General features: G+C 39.8%; 1 protein-coding gene across 1 annotated transcript; it reads left to right on the forward strand.

Moving 5' to 3' along the window:
- Nucleotides 1–873: 873 nt before the first annotated feature.
- LOC104532491 (vacuolar protein sorting-associated protein 54-like) lies at nucleotides 874–11,811 on the forward strand (the record flags this gene model as incomplete). Its single annotated transcript, XM_010177719.1, has 6 exons — nucleotides 874–1,037; nucleotides 2,282–2,523; nucleotides 4,090–4,168; nucleotides 6,706–6,740; nucleotides 8,045–8,176; nucleotides 11,426–11,811. Coding segments are annotated over exons 1-6 (1,010 nt in total), but the record flags the coding sequence as incomplete, so codon positions are not given.
- Between the last annotated feature and the right edge of the window lie 2,684 nt (nucleotides 11,812–14,495).

Consider the following 14,495-nt stretch of genomic DNA (forward strand, 5'->3'; position numbering starts at 1 on the left):
GCACTTGGCCTTGTTGAATCTCATACAGTTGATTTCAGTCCATCAATCCAGCCTGTTCAGATCCCTCTTGTAGAGCCTTCCTACCCTCAAGCAGATCGACACTCCCACCCAGCTTAGCATCCTCTGCAAACTTACTGAGATTAAGGTAGGCAGGAGGGCAGAGTTTCCTAAAACCACAGAGTCACAGAGTGGTTTGGGTGGGAAGGGACCTTTCCAGGCCATCTAGTCCAACCCCCTGCAGTGAGGAGGGACATCTTCAACCACATCGGGTTGCTCAGAGCCCCGTCCAACCTGACCTTGAATGTTTCCAGGGATGGGGCTTCTACCACCTCTCTGGGCAACCTGGGCCAGGGTTTCACCACCCTCACTGTGAAAAATTTCTTCTTCTTATGTAGTCTAAATCTCTCCTCTTTTAGTTTAAACCCATTTCCCCTTTTCTTGTCACTAAGGTCCCTGCTAAAAAGTCTGTCCCCATCTTTCTCAGAGACCCCCTTTAAGTATTGACGGGCCAGATACCTGTGGGGAAGTTCCACAGTCAATGTGTGCACTGTGACTGCAATAGTTATGGCAACAGAAACACAAAAGTGCCTGAAAGACTATTTAAATTTAATTTTTTTTTTAACATATGATTTTATTGGTGCTACGTGCAAGAACGAGCTGTCCTGCAAACCTAGAGGTGTGAGAGGAAACAGACCCCAAAGTTACATTCTGCCTTTTCTCTTTGTGTTTAAAATAAACTTTCCCCTGTTGAAAGCGTGTCGGTTAAAGTGTTGCCGTTCAAAAAATAACTGTATAACTGATGGAGTGTCATTGTTTTGCTACAATCCCTAACCAGAAGTTTATTGAAGCTTTGCTATTTCTTATTTCCCATTTAGCTTTTATCAAGTGGTGATTTTATGCAATGGCATCAAGCCACAGTTCTTCACCAGTGCCTCAGTCAAACAGCAGCGATGCTTTCTTTAAAAAGGAAATGGATGCCACAAAACGTTTTCGACCTGTGCAGTCGCTGCCTGACGTGTGTCCCAAGGAACCCACAGGTAATGTCATAGAATCATAGAATCACAGAATGGTTTGGGTTGGAAGGGCCCTCACAGATCATCCAGTCCCACCCCCCTGCCATCAGCAGGGACACCTTCCACTAGACCAGGTTGCTCAAAGCCTCATCCAACCTGGCCGCGAACACCTCCAGGGAGCAGCAACCACAGCTTCCTTGGGCAACCTGTTCCAGTGTCTGACCACCCTCACAGTGAAGAACTTCTTCCTAATATCTAATCTAAACCTCCCCTCTTTCAGCTTAAACCCATTTCCCCTTGTTTTGTCATTAAGTGCCCTTGTAAAAAGTCCTTCCCCAGGTTTCTTGTAGGCCCTTCAGGTACTGGGAGGTGCTATAAGATCTCCCTGGAGCCTTCTCTTTTCCAGGCTGAACAGCCCCAACCAAGGAGAGTGAAAATACAGTTAAATTTGCTAATCTGTTTACAGTTGTTCAGTCAATTTTTTTTGTGTACTGGGTGTAGTTTATTAAGCATAATCTTATTTCAACTCATGCTGTAATTCTGCTTTATACCACCCAGTGTCCCGTCAGAGCAATGGTAGCGCCTTCCACAAGGCCTTCCTATTTGCAGCTTCTTTTTAGATGTCCACATTATAGATGGGATCTTGCTTGTGTGATTCCACATCATAACTATGATCCTACATGCAAGAAGAGGGTTTATTCCATCAGAGCCTGTAACAGACCGGTCCAGTTTGCTTGGAGTCTAGCTGCATGACTTCTGTGAAACACCCCAGCCCGCTTGCAGTGGGAAGCAGAGAGACCAGGACCTGTCTCTCACACTGTCATAAATCTCTAGTGTTATTGTAAAACCAGGTTTTTGTCACAGTTATAGCTGCTGTGGTGTTTTAAAGCTTAGTTTATAAAAAGGAGCAGGTGGGGTGGGATCTTAAGAAGTATGGAATATAACGCTAATGAATTTCAATGTCATTCTGATTGAGTTCAGATTATTAACAATATGTTTGTAGTTGGGATTTTTTTCTCTTCAGTAGAAGCTAAAGTTGTGGAGCTCAGTATATTTAATGAGTGTGAATACACTGCTGTGTTGGTTAATCTGGTAGAAGACATGCAAGTTAAAGTGCTGCAGGAGGAGTAAGTGTCGTGTCTTTTGCGTAGTTAATCCTGATCCCCTGTGGAATTGTGAAAACACAGTTTGCTGAAGGACCACGTTTTGGCAAAAATGCAACTTCCAGTTTCTCACCTTGCCAAACTGTCTTGTCTTTTGTGCTGCAGGCGATCCCAGTAATTTATGTGACAGCCCGTCTCTAGTTGTGGATCAGCACAGATGGACTATTTATCATTCCAAAGTCAATCTCCCAGCAGCATTAAATGATCCTAGGTTAGCAAAAAGGGAATCTGATTTCTTTACAAAAACATGGGGAGTGGACTTTGTGGACACTGAAGTCACGCCTTCATTCTACCTCCCACAGATCACCAAGGAACATTTTGCATTATACCAACAGGAAATTACTCCGGTAAGAACCAAAAATTAGATGAATGTTGTACCAGGGGCCAGAAAGAGATTTGAAATCCTTCTTCTAATTAGAGATTGTCCTTACTAGTAGTCCATCATACAGTTAGCTAATAATTAATTTGCTCTTCAGTGCTTGTTAACTCTTCATGAGGCATTTCTTGTTTTATAATCTCAGTATTTGTAGTGTGGAAAATGCTGTCTAAATTGTCTCTAGGCAATTTTTTTTGTTTGGTTGGTTTGGTTTTTTTGTTTCATTTGTATTTCTGAATACTGAACTCTGCACCAGGGCTTACAGTTCATGTTTATTAATCCTTTTTCTATAAGGATTGTTTAGTGATTGAGCTCTACAACTAAGTGCAACATAGCACTTTTAGACCTTTGGATCAACTATAAAACATGAATATATGCTACAAGGTTTGGAGATATTTTTAATTTAATGTTTATATGTGAAATTCTTAAACTGTAAGTAGGCCTATTATCTGCAAGGTTTGGAGATATTTTTTAATTTAATGTTTATACATTAAATTTTTAAATGTTAATACAGTTAAATTCTTAAACTGTAAGTAGGCCTATTATCTTGCTGATTTCTTTTGTAATAGGAAAGTTTAAGCTACATCTAAGGACACCAGGACCAGTACAAGATTTCTACAAACTCTTAAAATACAGGTGTCAGTAGTATTCTTTTTCTTTTTAACTGAAAGAACATGTAGAAGTCTTCCACTGTTTTCTGCTTCCTTGGTTTGTAACTTTCTTATTTTATTTTTTTTGCTGGTACAGAATTGGCTGCAGGAAGTGTTACTCATAGGTGAAGTATGTGAACGTGAATTGTCTGTAACTGAACTATTGCCATTAGCTCACACATTCAATAGTTAAAATGTTTAAGAGCTCATCTGTTAAAATTAATGTCTAATGTGGTGACTGTTAAATAAAAGAAGATTTTAGGAGGAGGGAACTTGACCCATGATGTATTTTCTAGCAGAAAATTATCTAGCTAACATTGGTGTTCTTTAGAAACATAATTTCTTACCACTATGGTCTCTGGTGTTGTTTACACCTGTAGATAAAATTTGAAGCTCAGCATGACAAAACAAGTTGTGTGGTTTCAGCAAGGTACTCGTTAGAACGACATGGAAGCAATTTCTACTTTGATCCGATTTAATTTAGCAATGAAAAAGCAGCCATTGTGTGTTCGTGTGATTTCTGAATTAGACAGCAAATAAATGTTGGGATATGTAATTACAATTGATCTGTGGTTATATCTCATTATGCAGAGAAGCTATTACACCTCTTAAATAACTTTTCTGTTAATTTTCTCTTGAGATGTAAAGGTACAGGAAGAAAACCCACATACTGACAACAGGTTGAAATTTTTGGTATCCCCTTCACCTGGACAAACATTTCCTGAGCTTCTGAGGGGAAAAAAAATCCTATTGTGAACTTGTCAGAGTTATTTGGTGTAACACAGTTTTGCTGAAAATGTTCTGAATGTTCTGTTTCAAAGAAAAAAGAGACTTTTTTTGTTTTTTAAGCCTCCAAATAATTCTTTAATATATTTTGTCTTTTACAGAGAGAGAAGGTTCATGAAAGAAGCAAGAATATTTATACTCCTAAAGATACCCTCGACCGGACTCTGTTACACACCCACGGTACTTTATTGTTAAAAAGCTTTCCTTTATTGTTAAAAAGGAATTCCTTCTTGTATCAGTATGTTATAGAGTATGTTGTAGCATTCAACAACGGATGCTGTAACATACTGATCATCTCCTTTACTTGCTGGAAGGCTTCATGTGCAATAATAGCTGCTGAGGATTTCTTTATAACAATAATCGAAAACCCAGACATGGTTGACTAGAAGTATTCATGACCGCTGCTGATATTTTATAGGTCCAAATGCTTGTGACACCTGCTTTTAAACTTTTCCTTGGCATGTTTGCATTCATGGCAGATCATTTTGTCCCTGGCAGCATTTTATTTAACTTCCTTTTATTTAAAATCCATTGAAACTGTTGCATCAAATTTCTAGCAGCTGTTGACTTTGCCATCCTGGCTCTCTGCTGTGAGGATCAGGGAATGGCTCAGGTGGGAGGTGACATCTCAAAGTGGTCTGGTCCAAACCACCTGCTCAAGCAGGGTGACCTATGGGAGGATGGAGTCCAGTTGGGTTTTGAATTTATCCATGGATGGAGATTACACAGCCTCTATGGGCAACCTGTTTCAGTGTTTGACCCCCCTCACAGTAAAAGTGTTTCTTTATGTTCAGATGGAATTTTTCATGTATCAGTTTCTGCCTCGTTGCCTTTTGTCCTGTCACTGGGCACCACTGGGAAAAGCCTGCTCTGTCTTCTTTACACCTTCTTACCAGATATTTAAAAACACTGGTAAGCTCATCCCTGAGCTTTTCCAGGGTAAACAGTCTCAGCTCTCTCAGCCTCTCTTCCTGTGAAAAATGCCCTGGTCTCATAAGTGTGTTTGTGGCCCTTCACTGGACTCGTCCCAGTATGTCTAGGACTGTCTTGTACTGGGGAGCTCGGAACTGGGCATGCTGCTCCAGATTGGGGACAGACTTTTTAGCAGGGCCTGTAGTGGTAGGATGAGGGGAAATGGTTTTAAACTAAAAGGGGAGATTCAGATTGGATATAAGGAAGAAATTTTTTATGCTGAGGGTGGTGAAACCCTGGCCCAGGTTGCCCAGAGAGGTGCTAGAAGCCCCATCCCTGGAAGCATTCAAGGTCAGGTTGAATGTGGCTCTGAGCAACCTGATGTGGTTGAAGATGTCCCTGCTCACTTCATGAAGTTCTACTCTGGCCAGTTCTCTGCTAAGTATTTCTCTGATTGCTGTTACCAGAAAGTACCTGGCACACTTTTTTTGTTGTCTGCAGCTGTAGCAAGGCTGAATTGCAAGATTTTATGGAAATAGTTCAGCTAATATGAAACTGGACAAAGGAAGGCAAGAGGCAAAATGAAAAAGTAAGAAAAGCAAAAGGCAAAGAAACACACATAACCTGGAGCAAGCTTTTAATATTTCATTTATTTTCATTTATTTTCTCAAAAACGTCAGCATAAAAGTGTTCATTTGCCAATTGCTGTTTGATCAGGCTTGTCTATATCAGTATCTGCAGGTATTGCAGCAAGAGACATTCAGTAGTTTACTCCTCCTGATCAGATTCTTTCAATCATCTTTCTTCTTCCTTTCCCATGCAAAATGAATCCCTTCTGTGGGGTTTCCCTGTGATTGGTGTTATTTTGGAATAGCTTTTCCTGAATGAGTCAGTTTGTGGTGCATGGTGCAAAATAAAAGTTCCTTCTTCTGCCTTAACTTAATCCATTTTGACAGAGGCTTTTGTAAGAGAAAATTACTGTGTCACCAAAGTCACTGGGAGCGCTTAATCCATTTTGACAGAGGTTTTTGTTTTTTAAAAAGAAAAAATTACTGTGTCACCAAAGTCACTGGGAGCTTCTTGGGTAGACGGACAGTTCCTAGTAGAAACATCATTTGGTAAACTGTAATTTTCTCTATTTTCTTCTGATAGCCTTACCTGTCTTCCTCTAACCTCCAAGCTCACAAGACTAGACCTTTCACTTCCATCAGAGTTGGTCTGTCCAAAGACTGAGGACAGCAGCATGAATCCTAGGTTGCTTTCTGTGTTTCAATACAAATAAAGTAACAAACAAATCAAGTAAGAACCAAATTGATGAGAGAAGTAGGAGATAACGCTGATGTAGCGCTTACCATGTGTGCCAGGGACGAGTAGACTGTCCAGCTGAGGTATGGACTTGTTGTTTTTAAATCCCTCACCTTTTTGGCCTCCAGTGTGCCCACTCTTCCTGACACACACTAGGTTAATGAGTAAGGGAGGAAAAGGGGATTTGGGCTAAACCAAGGTCAGACCAAGCCATGAAGGGCTTTATCCAGACAGGCCTTGAAAACCTGCAAGGATGGAGAGTATCTAGTGTCTCTGGGCAGCCTGCTCCAATGCTTGATTGTCCTCATGGTGAAAAAGATTTTCCTCCTGTTCAGTCAGAACGCTTTGTTTTCATTTATAACCACTGTTGCCTGTCCAGCCCCTGTGAGGAACCTGGCACTGTTGTCTTGAAAACTTCCTCACAGGGTTTCATAGAGTTCAAGGTAATTGTTTTCCATTGTTTGCTCATGAATGACTACTTCTATTTTGTTTAATTGTAGATAAATCCAGGACAGATCTGGAACAAGTACCTAAGGTATGATTCCTGTGCACTTTAAGCTTTTATAAGGATTTCTGACATGTAGTCTTGAATATATGAATGTACTCTCTTCCTTGTAGAAATTTTGTCCAAGCTGCAGCGCTCAGAATTTAAAAGGACTAAGAACAATCACAATCTGCTTTTTCTTTCTTACTTTTTTTTTTGTTTGTTTCCTGTGGTCTTGATTTTTCTCTTACTTAAAATAGAATACAAATGCCATTATTTTTTTTTTTTCATCTTCAATAGTTAAAACCTCAGAGCTGGGCAAAATTAGTGACTCTGTGTTCTAGTCACAAAGGAAACTGAAGAGTTGGATAGAAGCTTGAATAGTGCACAGTGTACAACTTAGCATTAGGTTTAACTCCTTGAATCCTTGAGCAAAACCCTCTTGCCTATATGTTTGCAGCTTGTATGATGTGGGTTTTTTGAGATAGGTTGACAAAAGACACAACTCCAGATTTCATTTCAGTCTGAATAATTTTTCTAGGTATTATAATTTTTCAGAGTATTAATATGAGTCAGCATCCTCTGTGCCAGTCACGTAGGCTGTTACTTGAATAGCTGTCACTGCAGTATCTAAAGTCTGGGAAACAAGAATGTTTTGAAGTATGGGGTGATGCTATAGTCTTCTGTTGAACCTTTTAAAATTACACTTCCTAAATACAGGGCACAGGGTGCTACTGTCTGCTTGGAACCTCAAGTTTTATATCGGTTTTGCCAAGCAAAAATAATGTTATCAGAGAGACTTTTGGATTAATAGTTCTCTGAGGTACATCGAGTAAATGTTACGTGTTACCGACTCTTTCTTTGAGCAGCGTGTTCACTGCACTGTGCTAAAGGAGCTCAGCTTGAGGCTGTGTTCCCTCCCAGGCAACACTTCCTGCATCCTGACAGCTGGTTGAATCCTCACTCTGGTAGAAGCTGTGGCTCCAGAATTGAGCACATCAGCAGTAAGATGCCCCTGCTAGTGAAGAACGTTTGCTCTGATCTGTCAGAGGACCCACCTGCAGTTTAGTGCTGCTCAGGACGTTTAGATGATCGCAGGTGCTTGATAACCTATGTACTTTTGGATCTGTGACTTCCACTTTTAGGAAGACAAGACTTCGTCAGATCACACAGGCTTTTAAGTTGTAAAGTAAAATGGTTATAAGGTCTGTAAAGAATTTGTTTGCCTGGATAAATGAAAATTTGGTTTTTGAAAAATCAACAAATAGCTTCGTGAGACAGGAAGTGTGTTAAACTGGGGAGGAGAATGTAGGGGTGAGAGAGGTGCATTTATTTCTTTTGTTTTTCTGTTTCAGATTTTTATGAAACCAGATTTTGCCTTGGAAGATTCCTTAACATTTAATGCCGTTTTACCATGGTCTCATTTTAGTACTGCTGGTGGAAAAGGAAATCGTGACGCAGCTTCCTCCAAGTTACTTCAAGAAAAGGTACAAGTTTGATACAACACGTTGTTACCCATCACAGCTGTTACTCACTGCAGAGAAACTCCATACTCAGTTCTGTACTGTTCATTGAGACATCACTGTTGTGGGCTTTGTTATCTTTCGTTTTACCTCAGGCTGCAGATTGTTAGTAAACAATGCAGGAAGCATCTTGCTGAAAGAGAACTTCTTTTCCCTGCTAAATAAATGTATTCCTAAAATCTGGAAAAAAGAATCTGTGTATGGCATAATAATGGGCTCTTCACAAGCACTGGAACTTAGTGAAGCAGGTATATATTGAGAACTTCAGGGATGTGGAGCTCTTTGTTTAGGGAGGAAGAGCAATTTCATGAGAAGGAAAAGCTAGAGGTTGTACACTGTTTAAAACTATTGCTTTCTTGCATCTAAGGAAAACTCCAGAGTCGAGGCGCTGTGGTTTCTGTGTGAAAAGAAACACTAAATCCTAAGATTTTGTATGTCAGGAGCTTCCTCTTACCTTTTGTTGTCATGTCATCCGCACTGATCCATGTTTGCATTTTCACAAAGGATTGGAGAGCATGAAAGCAGAACTGTTTCTTTTCTATTGGAGACAGAAGTCTATACCTGGCCTTTTTTGTTTGTTTGTTTATCTAGTTATATTGTAGAAAATCCCATAATGAATCATTTTTATGATACAAATACCCATGAAATACTTATGGAAAATCTGCATAATTTTGGAGTCTTGTTTTCTAACTTTAATTTTTCTTTCCTGTTTTACCTACTAATGCTTCTGGGGGCAAGGGAAAAAAAACAAATAAAATTAAAAAATTAGTGAGGTGCTTTAAGAAAAAATAACATGAAATCTCAAAGATGTTTCCAGATTTCCAGGAGTTAGTCTTCCTGCTCTCCCTCCAGGTCAGGAGGAAGAGACGGGCTCTGCTAGAGGCTAACTCGTTCCTTCACCGGGTTGTCCTCCACACCTAAAGTTGGGGGAATACTTCTTTGGAGTTTCTTGTGGCAGTTGCTGTCTGAAGATGAAAGATCAGCACCTGGCATACGCTTTAAATTCTCAAAGTGAGCCTGGCAGCAGCAGGATGGACACTCAACACGGACTTTGAGCAACGGAGGCCCAGAGCCCTCTCTGATGCAGTGGAGTGAACATAATAAGGCTTTCAATAGCCATGAGCTGCCCCTCTTTGGAGAGGTGATACAAATACCTTAAGAGTATAAAGCAGTTCTGTTGCCTGCAAAGCTACATGCTTGATAAACAAATTATTACACTGCTTCACGTTACTGAATGAAGTGGGCTCAATTTTTTACTTTTTAAAGGCTCTGAACTGCACCAGGTTTACACTGACCACGTAAAGAGGCACCCTGCTGCCAGAATTATCCTTAGCTCCAGGCATTACTCTTGTGATAGTTTAACTTGGCTGGCACCCAAACACAACACAGCTGCTCACATCCCCCCCTTCCTTCCCACCCCAGGGAATAAGGGGGAGAATTGGAGGGGTAAAGGTAGTAAGGAGACTTGTAGGTTGAGATAAGAACGATTTAATAATGAAAATAAAATTAAAATAGTAATGATAATGATAACAAATATATATAAATGAGTGATGCACAGTACCATTGCTCACCACCCACCGACAGCGATCCTGGAGGAGCAGAAAGGAACCCTGAACCCTAAACTGCAATCCCCAAAGGGTGAGCCCAAGCAATTCCCCAGAGAATCCTCCCCCTATCCAGTCAACCCTGATTAATGTACTGAACATGATGTGATATGATATGATATGGGATATCCCATTGGCAGAGCCAAATGCCAATTCTGGGTTTTGCTAATTACTACGTTTCCCCCCCTCCCAGTCCTTTGCACTTGCAGACTACCCAAGTGTGGTGTCCTTGTATCTTACCAACATTCTTCTCATAACAAATCCCACACTGAAACCAAAACACAGAAGAAAATTAACTCTATCCTAGGAAAATCTGGACAACTTTTCAACAGGATTTGGAAAAGTTCTGCCTTGAGCACACATACTTGGGTTGTTAGTGCTTCTGGATTATTCCTGATTTTGTTGAACAATTTCCCCCTGACATTTTTTTTTCTTCCTTCTATGTCTTACCCACCACTGGAAGCTCTTTGAGGCGGGTACTATCATTTTGTTCTGTTTGTTCTACCTCACTTAGCATAGTGAAGGGACCTGGGGCATCTGGTTGGTAGAATCACATAAATAAATGATGATCATAACCCTTTCTCTGATCCTTGTGTCACGGTCTGTCTCAGCTTTTCCTGTGGGTTAGCTGTGTCGCAGCTGTTCAGCAGAGGATGTTTTTGATTAAACATATTACAAAAAAGATGGGTTTGCTTATTGTATAAATCCCCAGTGTTAAATACATGCAGGATGAAAATTACTTGTAAGAAGGAAGCATTCTCCAGCTGATTTTTCTTTCCATCTCTGGATGGGCCTTTTGAAATTCAGCATGAGGTTTTGAGTGCTTGGCACCTCTTAGAAACCAGGTCATCTGAGTATTAGCATTCAGATGAGCATCCTAATGCCTCAGTCCTTTGAGTTTGCATATTCAGCATAAGCCAGAACACAGAGCTTTTATAGCTCAAATAATCAGGCCGACCCAGTGGTGTGGTAAAACTGTTCAACATAGAGAATTTGAATTTCAGGTTTTTAAACATGTAGGCGTCCTCTGTCTCTGGGAATCCCACAGTCCTGGGGCACATGAAGTACATTTATTAAGAACTCCAGCTGGTTGGCAAGAAACAACTGCAGCCAGAGATACCTTGAGGATTTTTCTATAAAGAAGATGCTACAAGCTTTTAAATTAACAAAGCCATGTCATCAAGTATAGTGAGGCTGTGTCTTTAGCAACTTCAGTGACCCGAAGTATGTAGCATATTTTCATGTGTACGCTGTTCTCACTTGCACGCTGATATCCTGGTTAATGGCACTGCTGCTGTGACAGTGCCAGTGTGTAACCACGTGGTACAAAAGCTTGGGTATTTGAAAATTGGTTTTCTACCTTGTAGTTTTCAAGGAGGAGAAGCATCATCAGCCTTCCCAAAGTAACTTTGAGCTCATTTAAAAACAAATAGATCCAACCATGATAGGTAGTTATTTGCTTACTAATCTGATGAAGGGTTGTAATGTCTATTAGCAAAATTTCCTTGTGGTACAATAAGGCAAATACCCTAAAAGTACCTTTGCATGGTGATAAACTTGCCAAGTCATAACACCACTGTTCATTTTTCCTCCTCTGTCCTCTTTCTAGCTGAGCCATTATCTGGACATCGTGGAAGTCAATATTGCTCATCAGATTTCTCTGCGCTCAGAAGCATTTTTTCATGCAATGACCTCTCAGCATGAGTTACAGGACTACCTCAGGAAAACCTCCCAGGCTGTAAAATTACTTAGAGAGAAAATCTCCAAAATTGATAAAGTAATGTGTGAAGGATCACTTCGAGTTTTAAGACTGTCACTCACCAGAAATAACTGTATAAAAGCATACAATAAACTGAAGTTAATGGCTACTGTACACCAAACACAGCCCACAGTACAGTTGCTGCTATCAACTTCTGAGTTTGTCGGAGCTTTGGATTTAATAGCAACAACACAAGAAGTGTTACAGCAAGAGCTTCAAGGCATTCACAGTTTCCGGTAGGTAACCATCTAGGAAATTAATAAAATGTAAGAAAAACTAGAATGTGTTGAGCACATTTTTTTTACCTTTGTAAAAGGTTTGTTTTACCTTTGTTTGTTCATTCTTGGAGGACATAGTACAAAATGTAAGTGTGGTGTAAGCAGTGTGACTAATGCATGTTCCAGAGATGTGGGTTTTTTTTTTTTTTTAGAGGAGGATGAACTTTTTAACATCTAGATGCCTTGTACTCCATTCTTGTCTACAGGTGGTTTAAGGGTGCAGAGATGAGACTCAAACAGGGGCTGGACTTTCATCTTCCAGCTGAGAGATGATTTCCAGGTGGTGGTCTGTAATCCTCAGGCATGCAGCACCCCAGGGAGACAGTTCTTGCTACACAGCTCCACTCTGGGCCAGTCTTTAGTGACTGACTAAAGACATGTGGTCTAAGAGGAATATGCACGAACCATGTGATGAGTATGTCGGTCTCCAATCTGAGCTGGTGCTGGAAGAAGATTTGGAAGCAAAATCCAGTGCAAAGCTTTCGAACCATGGCTCAAAATGTGGTCTGAGGTTGACAGCTGATCAGGTGGGATGTGTTCAGCCATGAGGAGAGCTGTATTTACAGTGTGTGTATTTACTTCTCTCGAGGAGAGCTGTATTTACAGTGTGTGTATTTACTTCTCTCGAGGAGAGCTGTATTTACAGTGTGTGTATTTACTTCTCTCGAGGAGAGCTGTATTTACAGTGTGTGTATTTACTTCTCTCGTGGAGAGCTGTATTTACAGTGGCCAGAGGGTGCTTCCTCTTGTTCCATCCGACTCAGAAATCCAGTTTCTGTGAGTTGCTGAAGTTGGGAAGGGAAGAAACAGTGGGAAGGTGCTGCCTAAGCTGCTGTCACTACTGTTTTTTCACCCATATTTGCTACAGTGATGGGAATTAGTGAGTCCATGGTCCTGTGCTGGCTGCTTCTGTCAACACTGGATGCTTAGAACTCTGCCTGGGAGAAGCCACTGCAGTGGGCAAGGTCCTCTGTGATATGAAAGAGTATGACTACAGTAGAATCCTTTTAGCTGATGTAAAATAAGCTATTGTAATAGTCATTTACAGGAGAAAAGTGTCATATTCAAAGCTGCCACCATAAAAACACAATTGTTGCTCAATAACTGTAACATAAATATTCAGAACTTTCTATGGTTACTACTCTTTTCTGTCTGTTCAGATGAGCTCCTTTTCTAACACCCTTTCTAGCTGGTTGGGAAAAAGACTCAAATTTTATGTAGAAAAGATTGCAGAAAAAGTCTTTTAAAAAATTAAATTTAAAAGATGTATTTTTTTTATTTTAAGAGCTAATAAACTTATGGGAGCAGAGGTGTTAGAAGCTGTTAGTCTTTTTCTTTTAGCTTAGATGGTCCACCTTCAGATGCCTCTGTGCAGTTTCTTTCTTCTATACTGTCCTCACCCTCAACTTCTTGATTATGGTGCACAGCCCTTGACTGAGTCATTTGTATTTACTTTGATGATAGTCAGTGTACTTCTACAGCTAATACTGATTGATGTGACAACATCAATCAGAATTAGTTGTGGTTTGTAATCAAGTAACCTCCATGCTACCTCAGCCCAGAGTGCAATTCTGTTGTCAGTGTGATTAGTGGACGTGATGTCCCAAGAATGTGCCATTATTTTAAAATTGCACTTAGATGTGGAACATATTTGCAGGTAAATCTGTCTGTAGAAAGTGATTTTTGTGAATAATGCTCAGTTGGTTGATTTGGTAGAGTTAAAAATAGTGATGGGAATGGGAAATGTCCCCTCTGCTTTGCATGTTAAAGGTTTAGAAAGGTAAGTTAAATCCAACCTAAGTCATCACGCCCCACCAGAGATGCAAGGGCAGTTGAGAAACCCAGCAGAGTTATTCCCAAATGTCACAGTGGCCTGTGTGTCTGGAGAAATAATGTGCAGAGGTAAAACTTCACAGTAGAACATTGTGTTTTTAAAAATAGATAAAATAATAATTAAAAAAAATCTGAATTGATGCCATACACAAATACTTCAGCTTTTTCCAAGAACTACCAAATGGATGTTCTTGCTTTGTTCTGATCAAGAATGCTGCAATTGTCAAGATTTATTTTAAGAATAGATTAACTTGTAAATCAGTGTCTCATTTTTCTAAATAATTAGTATCTCCTTTTTTCCCCTAAATCAATTTTATCTTATTTAAAAAAAAAAAACCCTTATTCTTTAGTGTTGTGCATGGCAGCTTGTAGAATTTGCTTTTGAACAGCTATCTGTAAATTGAGTCATGTTGCAGAATCATTCAACATAAAGCAGTAAGAAAACTATTCAGATCACCCATATACAAAAATTACTCTCCTCTTGTCATTCTATAAGCAGAAAAAAAAAATGTAATTCTATTCTAGTTATAGCAAAAAGTGAAAACACGTTAATGGTGCTGTGAAGTAATAAATTGGTGTCTTTACTCTAGGTTAATATCCCCAGTGATTATATGTATCAGTCATAACGGTATGATTATTGCTTGCTACTGCTCTAGGATAGAATTAAGGTTTTAGAGCTCTAAAATTTAATTTTACAAAAGAAATAATTACGTGTTAACTAAATTACAAATCTGTACTGCTCATTTTTACCTTGTTTTCACAATCCTTGTTGGGGTGATGGAGATCTGGTGATATTATTATTATTATTA

This window comes from Antrostomus carolinensis, unplaced genomic scaffold (assembly GCF_000700745.2).
Source record: "Antrostomus carolinensis isolate BGI_N321 unplaced genomic scaffold, ASM70074v2 scaffold6591, whole genome shotgun sequence".
Classification (NCBI taxonomy): Eukaryota; Metazoa; Chordata; class Aves; order Caprimulgiformes; family Caprimulgidae; genus Antrostomus; species Antrostomus carolinensis.